This window comes from Sus scrofa, chromosome 16 (genome assembly GCF_054392235.1).
Source record: "Sus scrofa isolate SSC_HxYL_T2T_F1_AM1 chromosome 16, Sscrofa_HxYL_maternal_Yorkshire_Landrace_v2.0, whole genome shotgun sequence".
NCBI lineage: Eukaryota > Metazoa > Chordata > Mammalia > Artiodactyla > Suidae > Sus > Sus scrofa.
The window spans coordinates 67,451,258-67,469,764 of NC_139398.1; the positions used below are offsets into that span (position 1 = coordinate 67,451,258).

At 48.2% G+C, this 18,507-nt stretch overlaps 1 protein-coding gene across 1 annotated transcript; it reads right to left on the minus strand.

Annotated features, from left to right (window-relative positions):
* Positions 1 to 11,325: 11,325 nt before the first annotated feature.
* FBLL1 (fibrillarin like rRNA 2'-O-methyltransferase 1) lies at positions 11,326 to 12,901 on the minus strand. The gene has a single exon (XM_003134071.5). The coding sequence runs from the start codon at positions 12,666 to 12,668 to the stop codon at positions 11,670 to 11,672; it is 999 nt and encodes a 332-aa protein (XP_003134119.1). The 5' UTR covers positions 12,669 to 12,901; the 3' UTR covers positions 11,326 to 11,669.
* Positions 12,902 to 18,507: the final 5,606 nt, after the last annotated feature.

Genomic DNA, 18,507 nt, shown 5'->3' on the forward strand with positions numbered 1-18,507 from the left:
TTTTTGTTTGTTTTATGTATGGTACTCCCACGTTTCCACTTCAATTAAACACAAGGTTTTAACTGATTCTTGTAGAATGTAAACCCTAAGAGTAAGAACTTTGTCAAGTCTTAGTTGCCTTTGTATTCCGAGTACTTGGCACAGAGAGGATATTCAGTAAAAATACATGTTGAGTAAGTTAATTGTAGATAAAGGGTCCTCATTTATCCGCTCTGCCTGTATGAAATGGAATTGTGGTTCTTCCCCACTCTCCTCTCCTCAACATCAGAACACAAATGTCAGTTCGGCGATGCAGTTCAAATGTAAACTTCATGAAATGTAAGCCTTACATTTATGAACATGTGCTGAGCTTTGCTTTGCAGTGAGGTCATGTGGTCCTACCCCAGAAATGAACATCAGCTAGAGTGGTTTTTAGACGTACCCCACAGGCGAGGTGCCAGTACTTGTGTGGGCACCTTGGCATCAGTTTGCTGAGGATTATTTGTCACATGCTTCCTCTTAAACCAAAACTTCATTTGACTTTAATAGGCAATGCCTGTTAGTGTTGTTACTGTTTACAAAGCTTTCATTTCTTTAGTATGTGAGAAATTACATTGCAAAACTGACTTCTGAGTTTTCAGATTGTATTTCATGGTTGAAAACATGGAAACTAAATGTGATTTGTGAAAGTATAATATCCTTTCCATTTAAAAAAAAATTCAAGGAGTTCCCCTAGTGGCTCAGCAGAAACAAATACACCGAGTAACCATGAGGTTGTGGGTTTGATCCCTGACTCTGTGGGTTCCTATCACAGTGTTGCCATGATCTGTGGTGTAGGTCACAGACGAGGCTCGGGTCCCAGGTTGCTGTGGCTGTGGTGTAGGCCAGCAGCTCTAGCTCTGATTCAACCCGTAGTCTGGGAACCAACATGTGCCATGGGTGCAGTCCTAAAAAGCAGAAAGAAAAAAAATTCAGTAAATATGACTTAAGATGAGAAAAGTGTGGGATGGTGACTAAGGGAGAAAATGATATGTTTGCCGTGTAACTACTAGATTTGAGGTGTATTTAGCTCTCCAGGTGTATTGCAAGCAATTGGAAATAAGCTACCAAAGGGCAAAAGTACAGTTGACCCGAGAGCTACAGGGGTTTGAACTGTGGATCCGCTTCTTTGCAGGTTTTTTCAGTAGTAAATACTGTAGTACTGCACCATCCAAGGATGCAGAGAGAACAAACCTGAGTGCAGAGGGCCGGCCGTAAATCCTACGTGAATTTTCAGCTACTTGGAGGGTCAGGACCTTTAACTCCAGGTTGCTCAAGCCTCAACTGCAGTTGAAAGCTACATGAGTCGTATAAGTGCTTTATTCAAAATAAATGCAAGTCGCATGGATTTTTTGGTTTCCCAGTGCATTATAAGGGTTATGTCTAGAGTTGCCATTGTGGCTCAGCAGGTTGCAAACCTGACTAGTACCCATGAGGATATATGTTCGATCCCTGGCCTCTTGGCTCCGCGGGTTAAGGATCCGGCTTTGGTGTGAGTTGTGGTGTAGGTCACAGACACAGCTCAGATCTCACATTACTATGGCTGTGACATAGGCTGGCAGCTGCAGCTCCGATTTGACCCCTAGCCTGGGAACTTCCCTATGCCGCGGGTGCACGCCTTAAAAAGCAAAAAAAAAAAAAGTTAGGTTTATACTATACTGTAGTTTATTAAGTGTAATATTATGTCTAAAAAAGGAACTTATCCTTAATTTGAAAATGCTTTATTGCTGGAAAATGATAAGCATTATCTGATCTTTTAGTGAGTCAAGTCTTTTTTGCTGGTGGAGAGTCTTGCCTCAATTTTGATGGTTGCTAAAGCCTGGGGTGACTGGACATTTCTTAAAGTAAGAAAATGAATGAAAAATTCTTGTATTGACTCCTTTCATCAATGATTTCTCTGTAGCATACAGTGCTATTAAGTAGCACTTTACCCACAGTGGCATTTCTTTCAAAATTGGATTCAGTCCTCACACCCTGCCACTGCTTTAAGTTTAGGTAATATTCTAAATGCTTGGTTTCAATAGATGCCATCTCAAGAAAGCACTTGCTTTTTTCATCTGTAAGAAGCAAGCAACTCCAAGTCCACTCAAGTTTTATCAGGAGATTGCAGCAAGTCAGTCACATCTTCAGGCTCCCCTGGATGTAACTCTACATCTCTTGCTGGTTCCACATCTTCAGTGACTTCTGGCGCTGAAGTCTTCATTTTTCAAAGTCATCCATGCGGGTTGGAATCAACCGCTTCCAAACTCCTGTTAATGTTGGTATTCTGACCGCTTCCCGTGACTCACAAATGTTCCTAATGGCACTGGGAATGGTGAACACGGTAACCACTCACACTTGTGTTGACGTAGCCCGTTTCCTCTCCTGATGCTGATTTTGAAATTTATAGTTAAGCCGTCTGCTTATGTAAGAAAACTAAATTACTGACATTCTGTGTTTTCCTGGGTTCTTTTCCAAAATACAACTTGAGTCTGAAATCTTCGCAGTGCTGTGAATAAAGAAGGCTATCTTGAATCTTAAGTGGATGTAATAAAGCAGGAAAAAGTCGTCTTGTTTTTTTAAGGGCCACACCTGCAGCATATGAAGTTCTCAGGCTAGGGGTTGAATCGGAGCTACAGCTGCCAGCCTACACCACAGCCACAGCAATGCGAGATCTGAGCCTCGTCTGCGGCCTCCACCACAGCTCACAGCTACTCCAGATCCCTGATCCACTGAGCAAGGCTAGGGATCAAACCCATATCCTCGTGGATACTAGGCAGATTCATTTCCGCTGGGCCACAACAGGAACTCCTAGAAAAAAAGTTTTTAATTAAAATCAAACAACTCTTAGTCTAAAAGCACACTGAAGATCAGAGATGTCCTAGGATCTTTCTCACACCAAGAGCCAAGTTTGGGTATAGAGAAACCAAGAATTAGGGATGTTACAGGCTGTTGATTCAAGCCCAGGATTTTACAGGGAGGAATAAGCCCAAAGAAGTCAATTGGGTTGTTCCAGGTCACACATCAAGTTATTGGCAGAACCAATAATCTACCTTAGTGCTTTTTTATGTTTTTATTATTTTATTTTATCTTTTTGCCTTTTCTAGGGCTGCTCCCGCGACATATGGAGGTTCCCAGGCTAGGCGTCTAATTGGAGCTGTTGCCACCGGCCTACGCCAGAGCCACAGCAACGTGGGATCCAAGCCATGTCTGCGACCTACACCACAGCTCACGGCAATGCCGGATCCTTAACCCACTGAGCAAGTCCACGGATCGAACCCACAACCTCATGGTTCCTAGTCGGATTTGTTAACCACTGCACCACGACGTGAACTCCCTTAGTGCTTTTTTTAAAAAAAGAAAATTTTGGAGGGGAGTTACGCTTGGGGCTCAGCAGAAAAGAATCTGACTAGTATGTTTGAGGACGAGGGTTTGATCCCTGCCCTCACCTGGGGGATCCAGCATTACCATGAGCTTCAGTGTAGGTCGCAGACGCTGCACGGATTCTGAGTTGCTGTGGCTCTGGTGTAGGCCAGCAGCTGCAGCTCCAATTCAACCCCTAGCCTGGGAACCTCCATATGCTGCAGGTGCGGCCCTAAAGAGAAAAAAACCCTGGAGTTCCTTCTGTGGTGCAGTGAGTTAATCCGACTGCGTGGCTCGGGTTGGATCCCCAGCCTGGCAGGGGGTTAAAGGATCCAGCATCGCCACAGCTGCAGCTCTGCTTCAATCCCCAGCCTGGGGAACATCCACCTGCCCTGGGTGCGGCCAAAAAGAAACAATCGATGTGTGATTGATTTATCAGGCCTGACTGCAGGTGATTTAAAAGGCTTTCCTGGCAGAGCTGGTGGGGCGGCCCTCCAGACCTGGGGCACAGCCGGCCCACTTCCGTTTCTGAATGGGGTTGCAGTCAAGAACTCAGGGCCCAAGGCAAGTAAATTTATATTCCTACCTGTCACCTTCATTCCACAGGTTTCTATCCGAGGAACTCTGCCTCCTTGGTGGGAGGGGGGTGACGGGTGACGGAAGCTTGATGACTTCCACTTGCAGCCTGTCCGCCTCGGCCGCTCACTAACTGCTTCAGGGTCCGCAAGATGCAGAGTCTTCGGGTAGAGGGTGCCTTCAGCTGGAAGATACCCACCCCGTAGCTCTGATCCCCTGACCCTTGGCTGGGACGCCTTTTCATGGGGGAATATGAACAGCGGGATTGGCACTCTCTCCAGTCTCAGCCTCTTGCTTATTCCATTACAGCGAGTGAAGACAACTCTGATTTTGGGCTCTTTGAGCTTTGAGCTCCTCGCACACCTGGCAGCTCAGCTAAGCTCCTTCATGAGCCAGATCCACAGGCAGCCCTCTGTCAAGGGACCAAAGAGGCAGGAATATCAATAAATCTTTCTTCACTCAAATGTCAACCCTTGTCTTTGGAATCTCAGGGAATATCCTAGGCTGTCACAGGGGCCCCGCAGGAAAGCTCAGCGGTCATCTTTCAGTTGGTCCAAGCACTGTCCTAAGTCTGCCTTTGCTAATTGACAACCAGAGTCCTAGAGGACTTTAAATAGTGGTGCCCGCCCTGGATGCACATTAGAATCAGCTGGGGGCCTTACTCGTGCCAGACCTTCCTGCTAGAGCATCTGGCTTTAATTTCACTGACTTAGAGAATGAATACGCATCTGCTTCAGGGACACCCCGGAGCTCCCATTTTCCAGCTCTGTCCCACTGTGGAGGATTCCCATCACTATCCTGAGCCTCAGCTTCCTCTCCTGTGATATCGGGGGGATAACACTGCCTCCCAGGGGGTGTTTATGAGGATTAAGTGAAACAGGTGTCTGGAAACGCCTGGAACATAATACGTGTACAGTAAGTTGTGGCTCCATCAGAGCATGAATCAAGGGAGTTCCCTGAGATCTCATCGGTAATGAACCTGATTAGTATCCATGAGGACGTGTGTTCGATCCCTGGCCTCACTCAGTGGGTTGAAGATCCGGCATTGCTGTGAACTGTGGTAGCTACAGGTCTGATTCGACCCCCTAGCCTGGGAACTTCCATAAACCATGGGTGCGGCCCTAAAAAGAAAAGAAAAACAAAAACAAAAAAAAACGAATCAAGAGAAATTTTCTGGCGTTCCTGTTGTGGTGCAGCTGGAATGAATCTGACTAGGAGGCATGATGTTGTCGGTTCGATCTCTGGCCTTGCTCAGTGGGTTAAGGATCTGGCGTTGCCGTGAGCTGTGGTGTAGGTCCCAGGCGAGGCTCAGATCCCTCGTTGCTGTAGCTCTGGCATAGGCCAGCAGCTGTAGCTCTGATTCCACCCCTAGCCTGGGAACCTCCATATGCCACAGGTGCGGGCCAAAAAAGCAAAAAAAAAAAAAAAAAAAAAAAAAAAAAAAAAAAAAAAGAGAGAGAAATTTCCTGTGAGTCCAAGAGCGGGAGAGACTACTTGGAAGAGTTAGACTTTCCTCCTTAAGGAGGTACACTGAGATTTGGTTGGGAAGAGAAGCCACGAAGCCACCCTCAGACACGAGCAACCAGGGCTCCTGCCCTGGGTCGTGCACTTAGAGGACCACGCTCTGATCTTCTTCTGTCTGCATCTTGCCCCACGAGGCAAGGAGTCCACAGGGGCCAAGTGCCACGCCCGCGGGAGCTCACGCCCTCACCTTCTAATCACGCATCGGGCTCAGGGAGCCCGGCCTGAACAGCCCAAGGCTGCTTCCTTCATCTTCCCCAGGCCAGTCCTCCTGAGAGGGGACCATGCTTCCAGTCTGCCCCTTTGGTACCAAGGGGCTTAATGGAGGCTCTTTGAAGTTCAAGGATCTTGGATTTGAGGGCTGGGAGTCTACAGACATGTGTGTGAACCCCTTTCAGGGTGTGGGGCAGAGCCAGGCACAGGGAGAGAAAGGGGGAGGCTGGGGGCCAGGGGCTCTCCCAGTGCTTTCCTTCCGGCCACACAGGCATTATGGGTCTGACACCAGTGTCGGTTTTACAACAATGTGAACCTGAGCATTTACGTTTCAGAATTTTCTGGTATATTTGTTGCTGTTATTTATTTATTTATTTATTGGGCCGCATTCACGGCATGTGGAGGTTCCCAGGCTAGGGGTTGAATTGGAACTGTAGCCACTGGCCTATGCCACAGGCAGGGATCCGAGCACCGTCTGTGACCTGCACCACAGCTCCCAGCAACGCCGGATCCTCAACCCACTGAGCAAGGCCAGGGATCGAACCCACAACCTCATGGTTCCACAATGGGAACTCCCTATTTGTTCCTGTTATTAATTTCACACTTTTTACAATCAAATAAATGCCTAGCTCTAAGCCTGGAATGTCGTAAGTGTAACAGAATCCAAACATACATGATGCTGCTCAGATGTGCTCAAGCATCTTGCTTGGCAGCAGGACTGCAGCTGGAAGGGAAACTGCCAGTTGGAAAGCTGCTTTCTTCCGGTTTATAAACGTCTCTTTTGGACAAAGGTCTTCTCCCTCCCCTTCTTCCTCCCCTCATCCCCAAAAGCATCAGGGTGGAGGAGGCTGACCATTGTCATGGCGAAGGTGACAGTGGGTGGGAGGTCAGATTTGTGTGTTCTTCCCACTGGTTCCTGCTATGACTCCATTTGACCAGGGTCCCTCTCACCTGATTCTTGAGCCTCAGCCTCCAGCCTCACTGCACCTGCTGGGGTGGCTCCTGCCAGGCTGCTGATGCGCTGAAACTCAGCGACAAGTTCCACTCAGCTCCCAGCCAATCCTCTTAGAGGCCCAGCTAAATTCCCTCCCACCTGCCCCTCCAACGCAACTCACGTGGCCTTTATTTAGCTGTTCCTTCTCGGCTACCTTGTTATCTTCCACTGACAATAGGAGGAGAGGTGGGAGGAGGGCTGCCATACAGAATTCCATGCAGGTACTGCAGTGGCACAAGGCTGTCCTCAGCCAATTCAAGCTTGCGTGCCCAACACACAGGCCAAGCAAGCTGAAACGTCGGAGTTTGGAACAGAGAAAGGCTTACTGTAGGGCCGAGCAAGGAGAAAATTGGCTCATGCCCCCCTAAAACTCAGAACTGTCCCAAGGGTTTCACCAAAGGGTTTTTAAAGACCAGGTGTCAGGGGTGTCCCAGGATATGTGATCAGCTCATGCACGAGGTCTCTAAGTGCTTGGTGTTGAGGTAACAGGGCGGTTAGGTTGCCAGTCCTTAGGCACCATCTGTGGGTCTGGGGCTCTGTGATCATGGTCACTAAGTAGTTAATTTCCTTCATTTGGTGGTAGTTTTTTGTTTTATTTATTTTTTACTTTTTAGGGCTGCACCTGCAGCATATGGAGCTTCCCAGGCTAGGGGTCTAATCGGAGCTGTTGCTGCCGGTCTACACCACAGCCACAGCCAAGCCAGATCAGAGCCTTGTCTTTGACCTCCACCACAGCTCATGGCAATGCCAGATCTTTAACCCACTGAAGGAGGCCAGGGATCAAACCCACATCATCATGAATGCCAATCGGATTCGTTTCCACTGCATCACGACAGGAACTCCCAATTTTGGTGGTCGTTTTTAGCATCAGAGAAACTCAGGAAATAAACTCAGGAAATAGGCATGAGATACTATCACTGGGGCCCCTCAGAGAGAAGCTAAAGCAGAGGATACGGGGCTCTGCCCTGGGAAGCCCCACAATGATCCTGCTCTGTTACATGCTGGGCATTTCAGCTGTAAGTTCTCATGCAGCCCTCATGTTACGGGCCAAATTGTGTTCCCCCAAATAAAAATCTTGAGACCCTAACCCTCAGATGTGTTTGAAAATAGAGACTTTCAGGAGGTAATTAAGGTGATTAAGGTTATGGAAGGTCACAAGGGTGGGACTATAATTGGATAGGACTGGTATCCTTATAAAAAGAGGAAGAGACGCGAGGTGGGAGGTCTCTTCTTCGCTTTCTCTCTCTCCTTGTGCTCAGAGAAAAGGCCATGCGAGGACGCAGGGGAAAAGTGGCCACTGACAAGCCAAGGAGAGAGGCTTCACCAGAAACCAACCTCACTGAAACCTTGACCCTGGACTTCCAGCCTCCAGAACTGTGAGTAGGTAAATGTCTATTGTTTAAGCTTGTGGTATCTTATTATGGTGGCCCCAGCAGCCTGACACCTAAAGATCCCAGTAATTCTTTCTGGAATCCAAACATGTCAGATGCGCAGGGTCACTGCTACCTACGTGCTGAGCCTCGCTGCCCACTGGTGTTACCGTCTCATACTTTTTCCCGTGCCTTTATCCTCCAAAACCAGATTTCAGCTTCCCTCCTGGATTTCCTTAGTCCCTTTTCCCCATCTTTCTCCTTAGCATGTTGTCCCATGGGGCCCAGGCACGCACCTTCAGCTCAGAGACATTCTTTAGGAGGTTTTTAGGGTTTTTTGTTGTTGTTGTTGTTGTTGTTGTTCTTTGGTTTTTTGGCCCCACCTGCCACATGCAGAAGTTCCCTGGCCAGGGATTGAACCTCCACCGCAGCTGGGACCCACGCCACAGCTGCGGCAATGTCGCGTCCTTAACCCACTGAGCCACGAGGGAACTTCTGTGGTTCTTTTCCGTGCTGTTTCTCCATTGATGATCCCACTTCAAGCAGCTTCAGACACGTACTATAAATTCTCTCTGCATGTATGTGCGCATGCTCGTAACCAGGGAAAAGAGGCCACGTTCCTCCTACTCTGTCCCTGATCTGGAGCGACAGACAGCTGTAAGGAGGCTCCCCGGGTTCCTTATTGAGGCTGAGCTGGCTCTGAGGAAGGACCAGACCCTGTAAGATTCTGAAAGTAATCATTCTCTTTCCTGGGAGTCCATTCCCAGCCTCACGGTTTCATCCCGGCCATGAATTAATTAGCCTAGAATTGGAGAGGGGGCTTTTCCACATAAAGAAGCCGGCATAAAACCTCCGTGGAAAGACCATAGATTCTGGCATCAGACTCCTGGGCATTTGATTTCTGGCTGTGGGGTCTTATAATAGATTTTTTTTTTTTTTTTTTTTTTTTTTTTTTTTTTTTTTTAGGGCTGCCCCTGTGGCGTATGGAGCTTCCCATTCTAGGGGTCCAATCTGAGCTACAGCTACTGGCCTACACCACAGCCACAGCAACATGGGATCCGTGTCACGCCTGCAACCTATACCACAGCTCACGGCAATGCCGGATCCTTAGCCTACTGAGCAGGGCCAGGGATCGAACCAGCATCCTCATGAATATTACTCAGATTTGTTTGTGCTGAGCCACGATGGGAACTCCCTTACTGGGGGATCTTAAGCAAAATGTCAGCTCTCTGAACTGCGGTTTTCTCATCTGTTAAGTGGGAATGATGATCCTTGCTTTGCAGGGTTTGAGGATTTCACAGTGTTTAAGGAGATGCCTGGTTTGAGATTTTGCAGACATTTTACTCCACTCACCCTCTTCTTTCTGAGTCAGTCTAGCCAACAAATCTGAACTGTAGCTCTCCCCCTGCATTTTAGCTTTTGTGTGTGTGTATGGTGGGGGAGTGGAGGAGAGGAGAAGCGGTGGCTGCCTTTCAAAAACCTGACTTAATCTTCTTGTTGGAGTTCCCGTCATGGCTCAGTGGTTAATGAATCTGACTAGGAACCATAAGGTTGTGGGTTCGATCCCTGGCCTCGCTCAGTGGGTTAAGGATCCGGCGTTGCCATGAGCTGTGGTGTAGGTCGCAGACGTGGTTCCAATCCCACGTTGCTGTGGGTCTGTTGTAGGCTGGCGGCTACAGCTCCCATTATATCCCCAGCCTGGGAACTTCCATATGCCACGGGTGCGGCCCTAGAAAAGGCAAAAAATATATATATATATTCTTGTTGTGTTAAGGAAGTGTACCCTCAAGAAGTGTGGACTAACCATAATCTCTGTGCAAGTATAGCTTTCGCTAGGCAGAGCCACTCTCCAAATGATGCATTGGTCCCGATGAAATGTTAATGACCTTGGCAATTGGCAATGGGGATTTCTTGAATGTGAGAATGAATAAATGAAAGGCTTTTTCTTTTTTTTTTTTTTTTTTTCTTTTTAGGGCTTCACCCATGGCATATGGAGGGTCCCAGGCTAGGGGTTTAATTGGAGCTGTAGCCGCTGGCCTACACCACAGCCACAGCAATGCAGGATCTGAGCCGCATCTGCGACCTACACCACAGCTCATGGAAATGCTAGATACTTAACCCACTGAGCAAGGCCAGGGATTGAACCTACATGCTCATGGATACTAGTCAGATTTGTTGCTGCTGAGTCATGAACTCCATGAAAGGCCTTTTTAAGGCCAGGTTTTGGAACAGTCCCAGCAATCCCGGGATCGCTCACTCTGGTTCCATTTGAGCTGGTTTGGAGAGCCAGAATTCAATGCACTGAGCCTCAGGGTCTGCAGGAAATGCCTTTCTGGGAATCATCTCAGATGTTTGGTGGATGCCACTTTGGGTGTGCGATACCTTGTAGTGGGAATACTGTGCAAGGTGCACTCATATCCTACCTTCCCAACTTTGATTTGCTGTTTTGAAATCTAAGAACCTTTTCCGATCCCACGTTGCTGTGGGTCTGTCATAGGCCGGCGGCTACAGCTCTGATTAGACCCCCAGCCTGGGAACCTCCATACGCCGCAGGTGCGGCCCTAGAAAAGGCAAAAAAAGACCAAAAAAAAAAAGACACAAAAAAAATCTTGTTGTGTTAAGGAACTGTACCCTCAGAAAGTGCAGACTAACCATAATCTCTGTGCAAGTATAGCTTTCAGTAGGCAGAGTCACTCTCCAAATAGCACAGGGAGGGGGAGAAAGAACAGGAAGCCAGAAAGCCCTGCTCTGTGTAGGTCCTTGTGTTGGGACTTGTGTTGGGAGGGGAGATAAGATCCCACTGGTGCACAGGAAATAGCAGTGGATTTAGAGCCCAAAAGACTGGCAATTGGGTCCTGCCTCCTTACTGGCTGTGCAAACTTGGGCGGCCAGTTGACCTTCAGAAGCGCTGTCGTTTTGCATGTGAAAAGGGAAATGATAACAAAGCCACTTGGGGTTGGGGTGACGATTACAGGGATTAGGGGAGGCAAAACGTTTACTTGAAGAAAGTACCAAATACATATTATGGTGAAGACTCTGGCTTGGAGTCAGACAGATTGGACTGTATTGCTGTCCATCATTATCCAGTGCCATCCCTAGAAGCAGGTTGGGTCAAGCAACTTGGTCCATGTGTGGGAAGTGCCCCTTCATTTCCCAGGAGGATTTTATAAGGTCATTGATATTTCCTCAGCTCTCTTCCCCTGCCCCTTTGATAAGGAAACGTGTGAAGAGGGACCCTGAGTGATTAGAGTAACCAAAATTCTGAAGCTGTTCCTTTTTTTTTTTTTTTTTTTTTTTTTTTGCTGCACCCATGCATGTGGAAGTTCCCGGGCCAGGGATCAGACCTGCACTACAGCAGCCATCTGAGCTGCCAATGCCAGATCCTTAACCTGATGTGCCACAAGAAGAACTCCCCAAGCAGTTCCTTGATGGGCCACTATCACCAGCCGTAGCTCTTTTAGAGTTGGGGGCATTTGGAGATTGGGGCATAATTCAGTCTGGCCTCACTGATACATCTGGCTGCTGTGTCTTTATGATATTTAATAGAAAAACAACGCACAAAGAAAACACATACATAGTTAACACCGAACTAAGCACAGTCTTGGCAGATCTCAGGGACGGCCTGAGCTGGGTTGCTACTTGCTGCCACTCTTGGGAAGGGGCCGATAGACCCCAACGACCACAGCATGGTCCCTCTCATAGGGCTCCAGGGTCAGCTGCTCTTGAGGCTTTAAATTCTCCTGCTGCAACTTCTTCACTTCAGAGGCAAACACCGCCTCGGCAGATGCGGTGGAGTCGATGCAGTTGGCTTTGATGGAAATGAGGAAGTGGCCCCCATTGCGCAGGAAGGTGTGGGCATTCAGAGCCACGATGCGGGACTGGTCTGGCTGGGCCACGTCAGCAAAGATCACGTCCACCATCCCAATTAACATGCGATACTTGAGTGGGTGCCGGGCATCTTCAAGGACCGGGATGATGTTGGTTCGCTTCTTGGCCACATTGACGAGATCGCGGCCGGCGCGGTGGGAAAACTCGACCGCGTAGACCAGGCCATCCGGGCCGATGATGTCGGAGACGTGGGAGACCGTGGTCCCCGAGGCAGCACCCAGGTACAGGACTTTGGACTTGGGCTTGATGTGAATCTGGTCGACCCCGCCCAGTATGGCCGCGGCCAGCTTGGAGCGGAACGGGTTCCACGTGCGGTACTCCTGTTTCACGCCACCCTCGGTCACCGTGACCCGCCGCTCACCGTATACCGACTGGCCTGGCACCATGTTCAGCGTGACCAGCGCATCCTCCGCCCCGCGGTAGATGAAGACGCCCTCGTGCCGGTGCGGTTCCACCGACACGACGTGGGCGCCCTTCCTGCGGCGGTTCTTGCTCTTGCCAGAGCCGCGCCGCTGCCCGCCGCCCCCGCGGTCCCTGCCGTCTCCGCCACCACGCCCCCGGCCCCGGCCGCCGCCAAAGCCTCGCGTCCGCGCTCCGAAGCCGCCCTTGCCTCCCTGGCCGCCGCTGTTGCCTCCTGCTCCCTTGCCCCCTCCTCCGCCGCCTCTCCCTCCGCCCCAGCCGCCGCCCCAGCCGCCACCCCCGCGGCCGCCGGATCCGCCCCCGCGCGCGCTCACTGCAGACTTCATGGTGCGTCCTGGGCGCTTGGGTGGGTGGCGGCGGATGGCAGGGGTTTCTAGTGGCTCAGAGCGGTTGCCAGGGGCGCTGGTACCTGGGAGCCGTTGTCAGCGGTCACCAGAGACTCCAGGCAGTGGTCCTGACGCTTGACGAAGGTGGGCGGGAGCGGCTGCCTGCCGGGTTAGCCACGGCGGCGGGGATCAGCTCTATTGCAGTCTCCGCATCCCCGGAGCCGCCCTTTGACGCAGGGACAGGCGTGATTGCATCACACCCGCTGAGGCGACCCTGCAGCCCCGGAAGCCCCTCTTCCCAGCTCGCGCGCAGACGCAGCCTGCTTCCTTGTGATCTCTCCTTTCCCTCTTACCCACCTTCTGCTTTCTCAGGGCCCCCTGACACTTTTCCTGGGCAGGAGAGCAAAGAGACAAAGCATCAGCTTCAGTCTTTGCTGCTCCACCGTCTGAGGAAGCTGACCTGACCTTTTCTGAAGGTCTTGTCTAAACTTGGGCATGTTTCTTGACCTATATGGGTCCCATTATTCCATCTGTAACACAGAACCTACCTCGCAGGTTGTTTGTTTTTTTTAAAGCAGCACATGCACTTGCCCCTGCCATGGTGCATGCTAAATGCTGTAGACGCATTAGCTTTTCGTTTTATTTTCTATGCATTCCTTGTGGTCATTTTTTAATTGAAACGTATTGCTGTTAGAGCTTTTGCCCTCTGAAAGTGGCTCTAGTCCTTTTACTCAGGGTTGTTGGTACAGATAATCTGACAAACCTTTAAGTAGCGTACCTGTGCTCCCATTTAGGTATCCCACATTGAAATTTTTATCCTAAAGGGACGATCCCAGCAGTAAATGTGGTAATTAGAAATAGCGAGGGTGGTGGCAGTGGCGGTGGTCAGCATTGTCATGGAAGTGTTGGTGGAGGTGAGATGAAATAGACTAAGAGCTGTTAAGAAGATAGAATTCACAGGGCTTTCTGTTACACTGGGTATACAAAGACAAAAAGGAAAGTTCCAAACCAGGGATTGCCAAAGGATAGTGGCTTCTCGATGTGGTTAATAGCCTGCAAGTTACAGCCCTAGTTGCTTTCTGCTTAGCTCTGCTCTTTTCCATCAACGATGCTAAATCCTAGAACCTGGAGATGTGGGGCAGCAAGAATGTAATAATTCATCAGCACGAATGGGGACACAGAGCCCTAAATCGTATAATACACATCAGAAAGAGCTGAAATTTCATGTTTATTCTAATATTTGTTTCAAAGACCTACTCTTTGAATATGCAACATCCTTCTGATCATTAAAAAAAAAAAAAAATCGACAGCACCACGGACAGCAAAACTGGAGTCAGTTTGGACGCCTGCACATTCTGTCAGGACCACGGACAGCAACATAAGTGGGGGCTGTTTACTATTAGAGCTTGCTGTGGGAGGTCAACCAAGAGCCACTGGAGATGGTGTAGGTAGGTGGTGGAGCTTCTTATTAGTGGGGCTAAGTGTCTGGATCAGAGAGAGACTGAACATACCTGAGTATTAGGGCAAATACCAGTTAGGATGCACACAGCAAAGTTTCGATTCTACCCTGGGCTAGGAGTCTGTCCTCTTGTCTCAAATTCATGGACAGCGACACCAGGTCTGGTTTTCTCTGATGGCCAAAATGCCTCCTTAATGTGAGCCAGAAGTCTATGTGTTAGAATGTGGACAAGGGGTCGGAGAGTACAATATATTGTTCCTTAGGTGGGTGACTCACATAAGACACTCTCCTTAGAGGTTTCTACTCTTACTACTAGGGGTGTTTTCCAAACTGATGAGCTACGCTGGGTGTCTTGGCTTGGATTTCCCCAAATCAGACCTGGAATTGTGTCAACTTGACTAGACCACAGGATGCCCAGATATTTGATCAAATGTTATTCAGGGTTTTTCCACGAGGGTGTTTTGAGGTGCAATTAACATACCAATTGGTAGAAAGCAGCTTGCCCTCCATCATATGGGTCGCCCTCACTCAATAGATTGAAGACCCGAATAGAACAAAAGAATGACCTTCCCCTGAGTAGGAGAATTCTCCTGCTTGACAGCCTTTGCATTGGTACATTGACTCTTTCTGGTTCTGTAATACCCTGCCTGTTTTGGGCATGGAACTGCAACATTAGCTCTGCACATTTTAGATTAGCCAGCCTCCATAATTATGTGAGCCATATGGATATATAGATGTGGCTGTGGATGTAGATATAAAAATATAAATATGGGACTATAGATAGGTAGATACACATAAATCTATCTTAATGGTTCTGTTTCTCTGGAGAACCCTAACAAATAGGACTTGGGTCCAGGTGGTTTCTTTGGAGGTGATTTCAGGAAGCACATGTAGGGGTGGGGAAAATGAGATAGGGAGAGTAGAAAGGCTAAGAAGGGGTTCATTACTGAGCAGATTAAGGCTCAGTTGTTCCAAATAGCCTTTTAGAAACTGTCTAGAGGACATCTTCGAATTGTTCCACTGCAGGCTGGGTGGCTGGTGTAGTAATGCACCATTTTCCCTTCCCCTATTTTCAGGAGTTGTCTCTTGGGCATTAACTGTCTTATCCATTGAATTGCCCTCGTGTGTGGCTCAGCAGTTTCCTCTGATGCTTTAGAGAGCCCTGGGGCAGAGAAGCAGGCACTTGGAATGGCGAGCTGTAGTCATGCTCATAGCTATTTACCACACTGCAGGTGAATTCAGAGGTGGGCTTATGGGAGATTACACAGGCATCAATGGTGCCTGCCTCACTTAGTCACACAAACTCATATATAGCCAGAGCTTTGTTGTGCAACCAGAACTTAGAGAAAGTACATGACTCATAAAGGTTATTATATCATGAAATAAAGCCATACCATAAAGGTATTAATACTACCTGTAATAGAGGCATTTCACAGTCAAAAACCTCTGTTGATGAGCCTTAGCATTTGTACATCTGGGACATAGTGTCACGGAGGTCTGCAGTTATATTTGAATAGCTTATTCCTTCTTTGCTATTATTCAGGGTCCTAAAGCCCAGTCCTCCACAATGAACCCTCTCCACTATGCTGCCAGACCACTGAAGGAGATCAGAATCCAAAACCAAGAGATCCAGCAAACTTTCACCTGAATAGTTTAGATAATTCTCTTTGCCACTCCATGTATAAGCTTCGGAGGGCACACCTACTGACACATTCTGACCATTGGCTTATCACTTCCTGCTATGTCATCATTAACTCACCTTTATCACAATGCAAGTATCTCCCAGGCCCCTCTTCATAGCCTCTGTGTTTGTTTGTTTGTTTTATTTTTAGGGCTGCACCCACGGCTTATGGAAGTTCTCAGGCTAGGGGTTGAATTGGAGCTACAGCTGCTGGCTTACACCACAGCCGTAGCAACACAGGATCCGAGCTGCGTCTGTGACCTACACCAGAGCTTACAGCAATGCCAGATCCTTAACCCAAAAAGTGAGGCCAGGGATGGAACCCTCAATCCTTGTCGATACTGTCAGATCCACTTCCACTGTGCCACAATGGGAATTCCCATAGCTTCTGCTTTAAATGGATAAAGATGGCCTTTCTAGTGCACTTGCTGTTTGTTTCAGAACTGATACTCTGAAGTATTCCCATGTGACACTATTAAATAGAATCCATGGAGTTCCCGTCGTGGCGCAGTGGTTAACGAATCCGACTAGGAACCATGAGGTTGCGGGTTCGGTCCCTGCCCTTGCTCAGTGGGTTAACGATCCGGCGTTGCCGTGAGCTGTGGTGTAGGTTGCAGACGCGGCTCGGATCCCGCGTTGCTGTGGCTCTGGCGTAGGCCGGTGGCTACAGCTCTGATTCAACCCCTAGCCTGGGAACCTCCATATGCCTCGGGAGCGGCCCAAGAAATAGCAACAATAACAACAACAACAACCAAAAAGACAAAAAACAAAAAAAAAATAAAATAAATAAATAAATAAATAAATAGAATCCATGGGGGTGGGGGTGGCTAGTGATTACAAATTTTAAATTGAATGAGCAGCATCATGAATTTCGTGTTGTTCTTTGGGAGTAATTACTGTAAATTAGCAATAGGGTAACCACCCTACACACTAGATTTCATACCAGGAACTGAAGCAGCCTCTGTCACACTCCAGCAGTGACTGCTTGTCCAGGTACCTCCGCTCCTCCCTGCCTCTGGCTGCCCCTCATTTTCTTAATGTTACTGATAGCATTTTTCAATAATCTGCTAAAAATTCTACCACTACCTTCCCTCAAGGTATGCAAACCTAAGGTGGCTTTCTCAAGCTTTTTCTCACCACCCCACTGCTGTTGACACCTTTGGAGCTCATACAAATTGAGTTCATACAGAGTTTTCAAATCTTTCTTCTGCTCAGAGGCAACTTTTTCCAGCACAATGTTCGATGACTCCCACAGAGACCTTTTCTGTCTCCTGGCTTTGATTCCTACCTTGCACAGTCAGTTGTGACAGCCCCTCTGTTGGGATGTGGTAGCCTGGGAGCATCTGTCAGCAGCAAGACTTTCCGTCCGGTGGCACATGTTCCACTTATCCTGTGCGTGACCCCACATTGTAACCAAGGCAGGGACTCATGCCAAGTATCGGCATCATAAAGTGATTGAAATGTCAAGAAACACTCTTCCACTCAAATTTCAACAGGGGCCACTGGTAAAGTTCAAATCTGTCTCATTTCCAAAGATTCTTTAGCAAAGGGTCTTAAGTGCTCAATATATTTCCTAACGGGATAGGTCGGCATAATGATCCAGCCATTACTCTCTGACAGCCAATAGGAGCAGTTATGGTCACTTCAGCTCTTGGCTTACAATTGACTTAAGGTGTGCCCTCTAGTGGTGTTTGTAATTAGATCTATGACTAGTAGATATAATTACTCAGGAGTAATTATAGTAGTAACACAGACTACATCAGTCTTACCCATAGACTTAAAAAGATACATGGAAATCTTGCTTTATTCTCCTCATATACTATTCTGAAATTTGGGGAAGACCAGCTGGAAAGCTATACAACCTCATCCCCTGTCTTACTGGTACTTAAACATTCATGCCCGAAGTAGATTCCCCAACCTGTTTCTGTAAGCCATGGTCTATTTCCAAAGGGGATTCCAGGGATTTGCACCTCTACCCTTAGCGATAGCCACAGCTCTATTTGTTCAACATGGACTGGGCTATGATGCAGTAACATCTTGTAATCCTTCAATCTCAAACTATATTTCCTTCCTGCTTCCACGCCATGTCCATTGAAGATGTGTGAGAGGGTTTTCTCTACATGGTCACCAAAGCGGGGCTCACGCACCAACATCCTGTGGCTGTAACGTGAGAAATGAGAGGCAGTTTCCTCCTGTTGTGGCTCAGTGGTAACAAACCCGACTTGTATCCATGAGGACATGGGTTCAATCCCTGGCTTGCCCAGTGGATTAAGGATCCAGCATTGCTATGAGCTGTGGTGTAGGCTGGCAGCTATAGCTCCAATTTGACCTCTAGCCTGGGGACTTCCATATTCTGCAGGTGTGGCCCTAAAAATGAAAAAGAAAAAAAGAGAGGGAAACAAGAAGGCTTCCATTGTTACCACTGGGGGAGAAAGTACATGGAGAATTCACGTGCCTTTTTCTCTGTTGTGGCCAAGGGGTGGACACAGTCATTGTACACATAACCCATTGGCCAAGACTAGGCACATGCCCTGCCTAACTGAAAGGCAGTAAATGTTTTTGCCACAGGTACCTACTGTATAATCAGTCTGGCACACCTGGATCAGTGAACCCATGCCAACATCAGAGAAAATTTCCCGTTCAATGTGCATATATGTAAATTTATTCCTCAAGACAAAGTATTCTCCCTTTTTACTAAC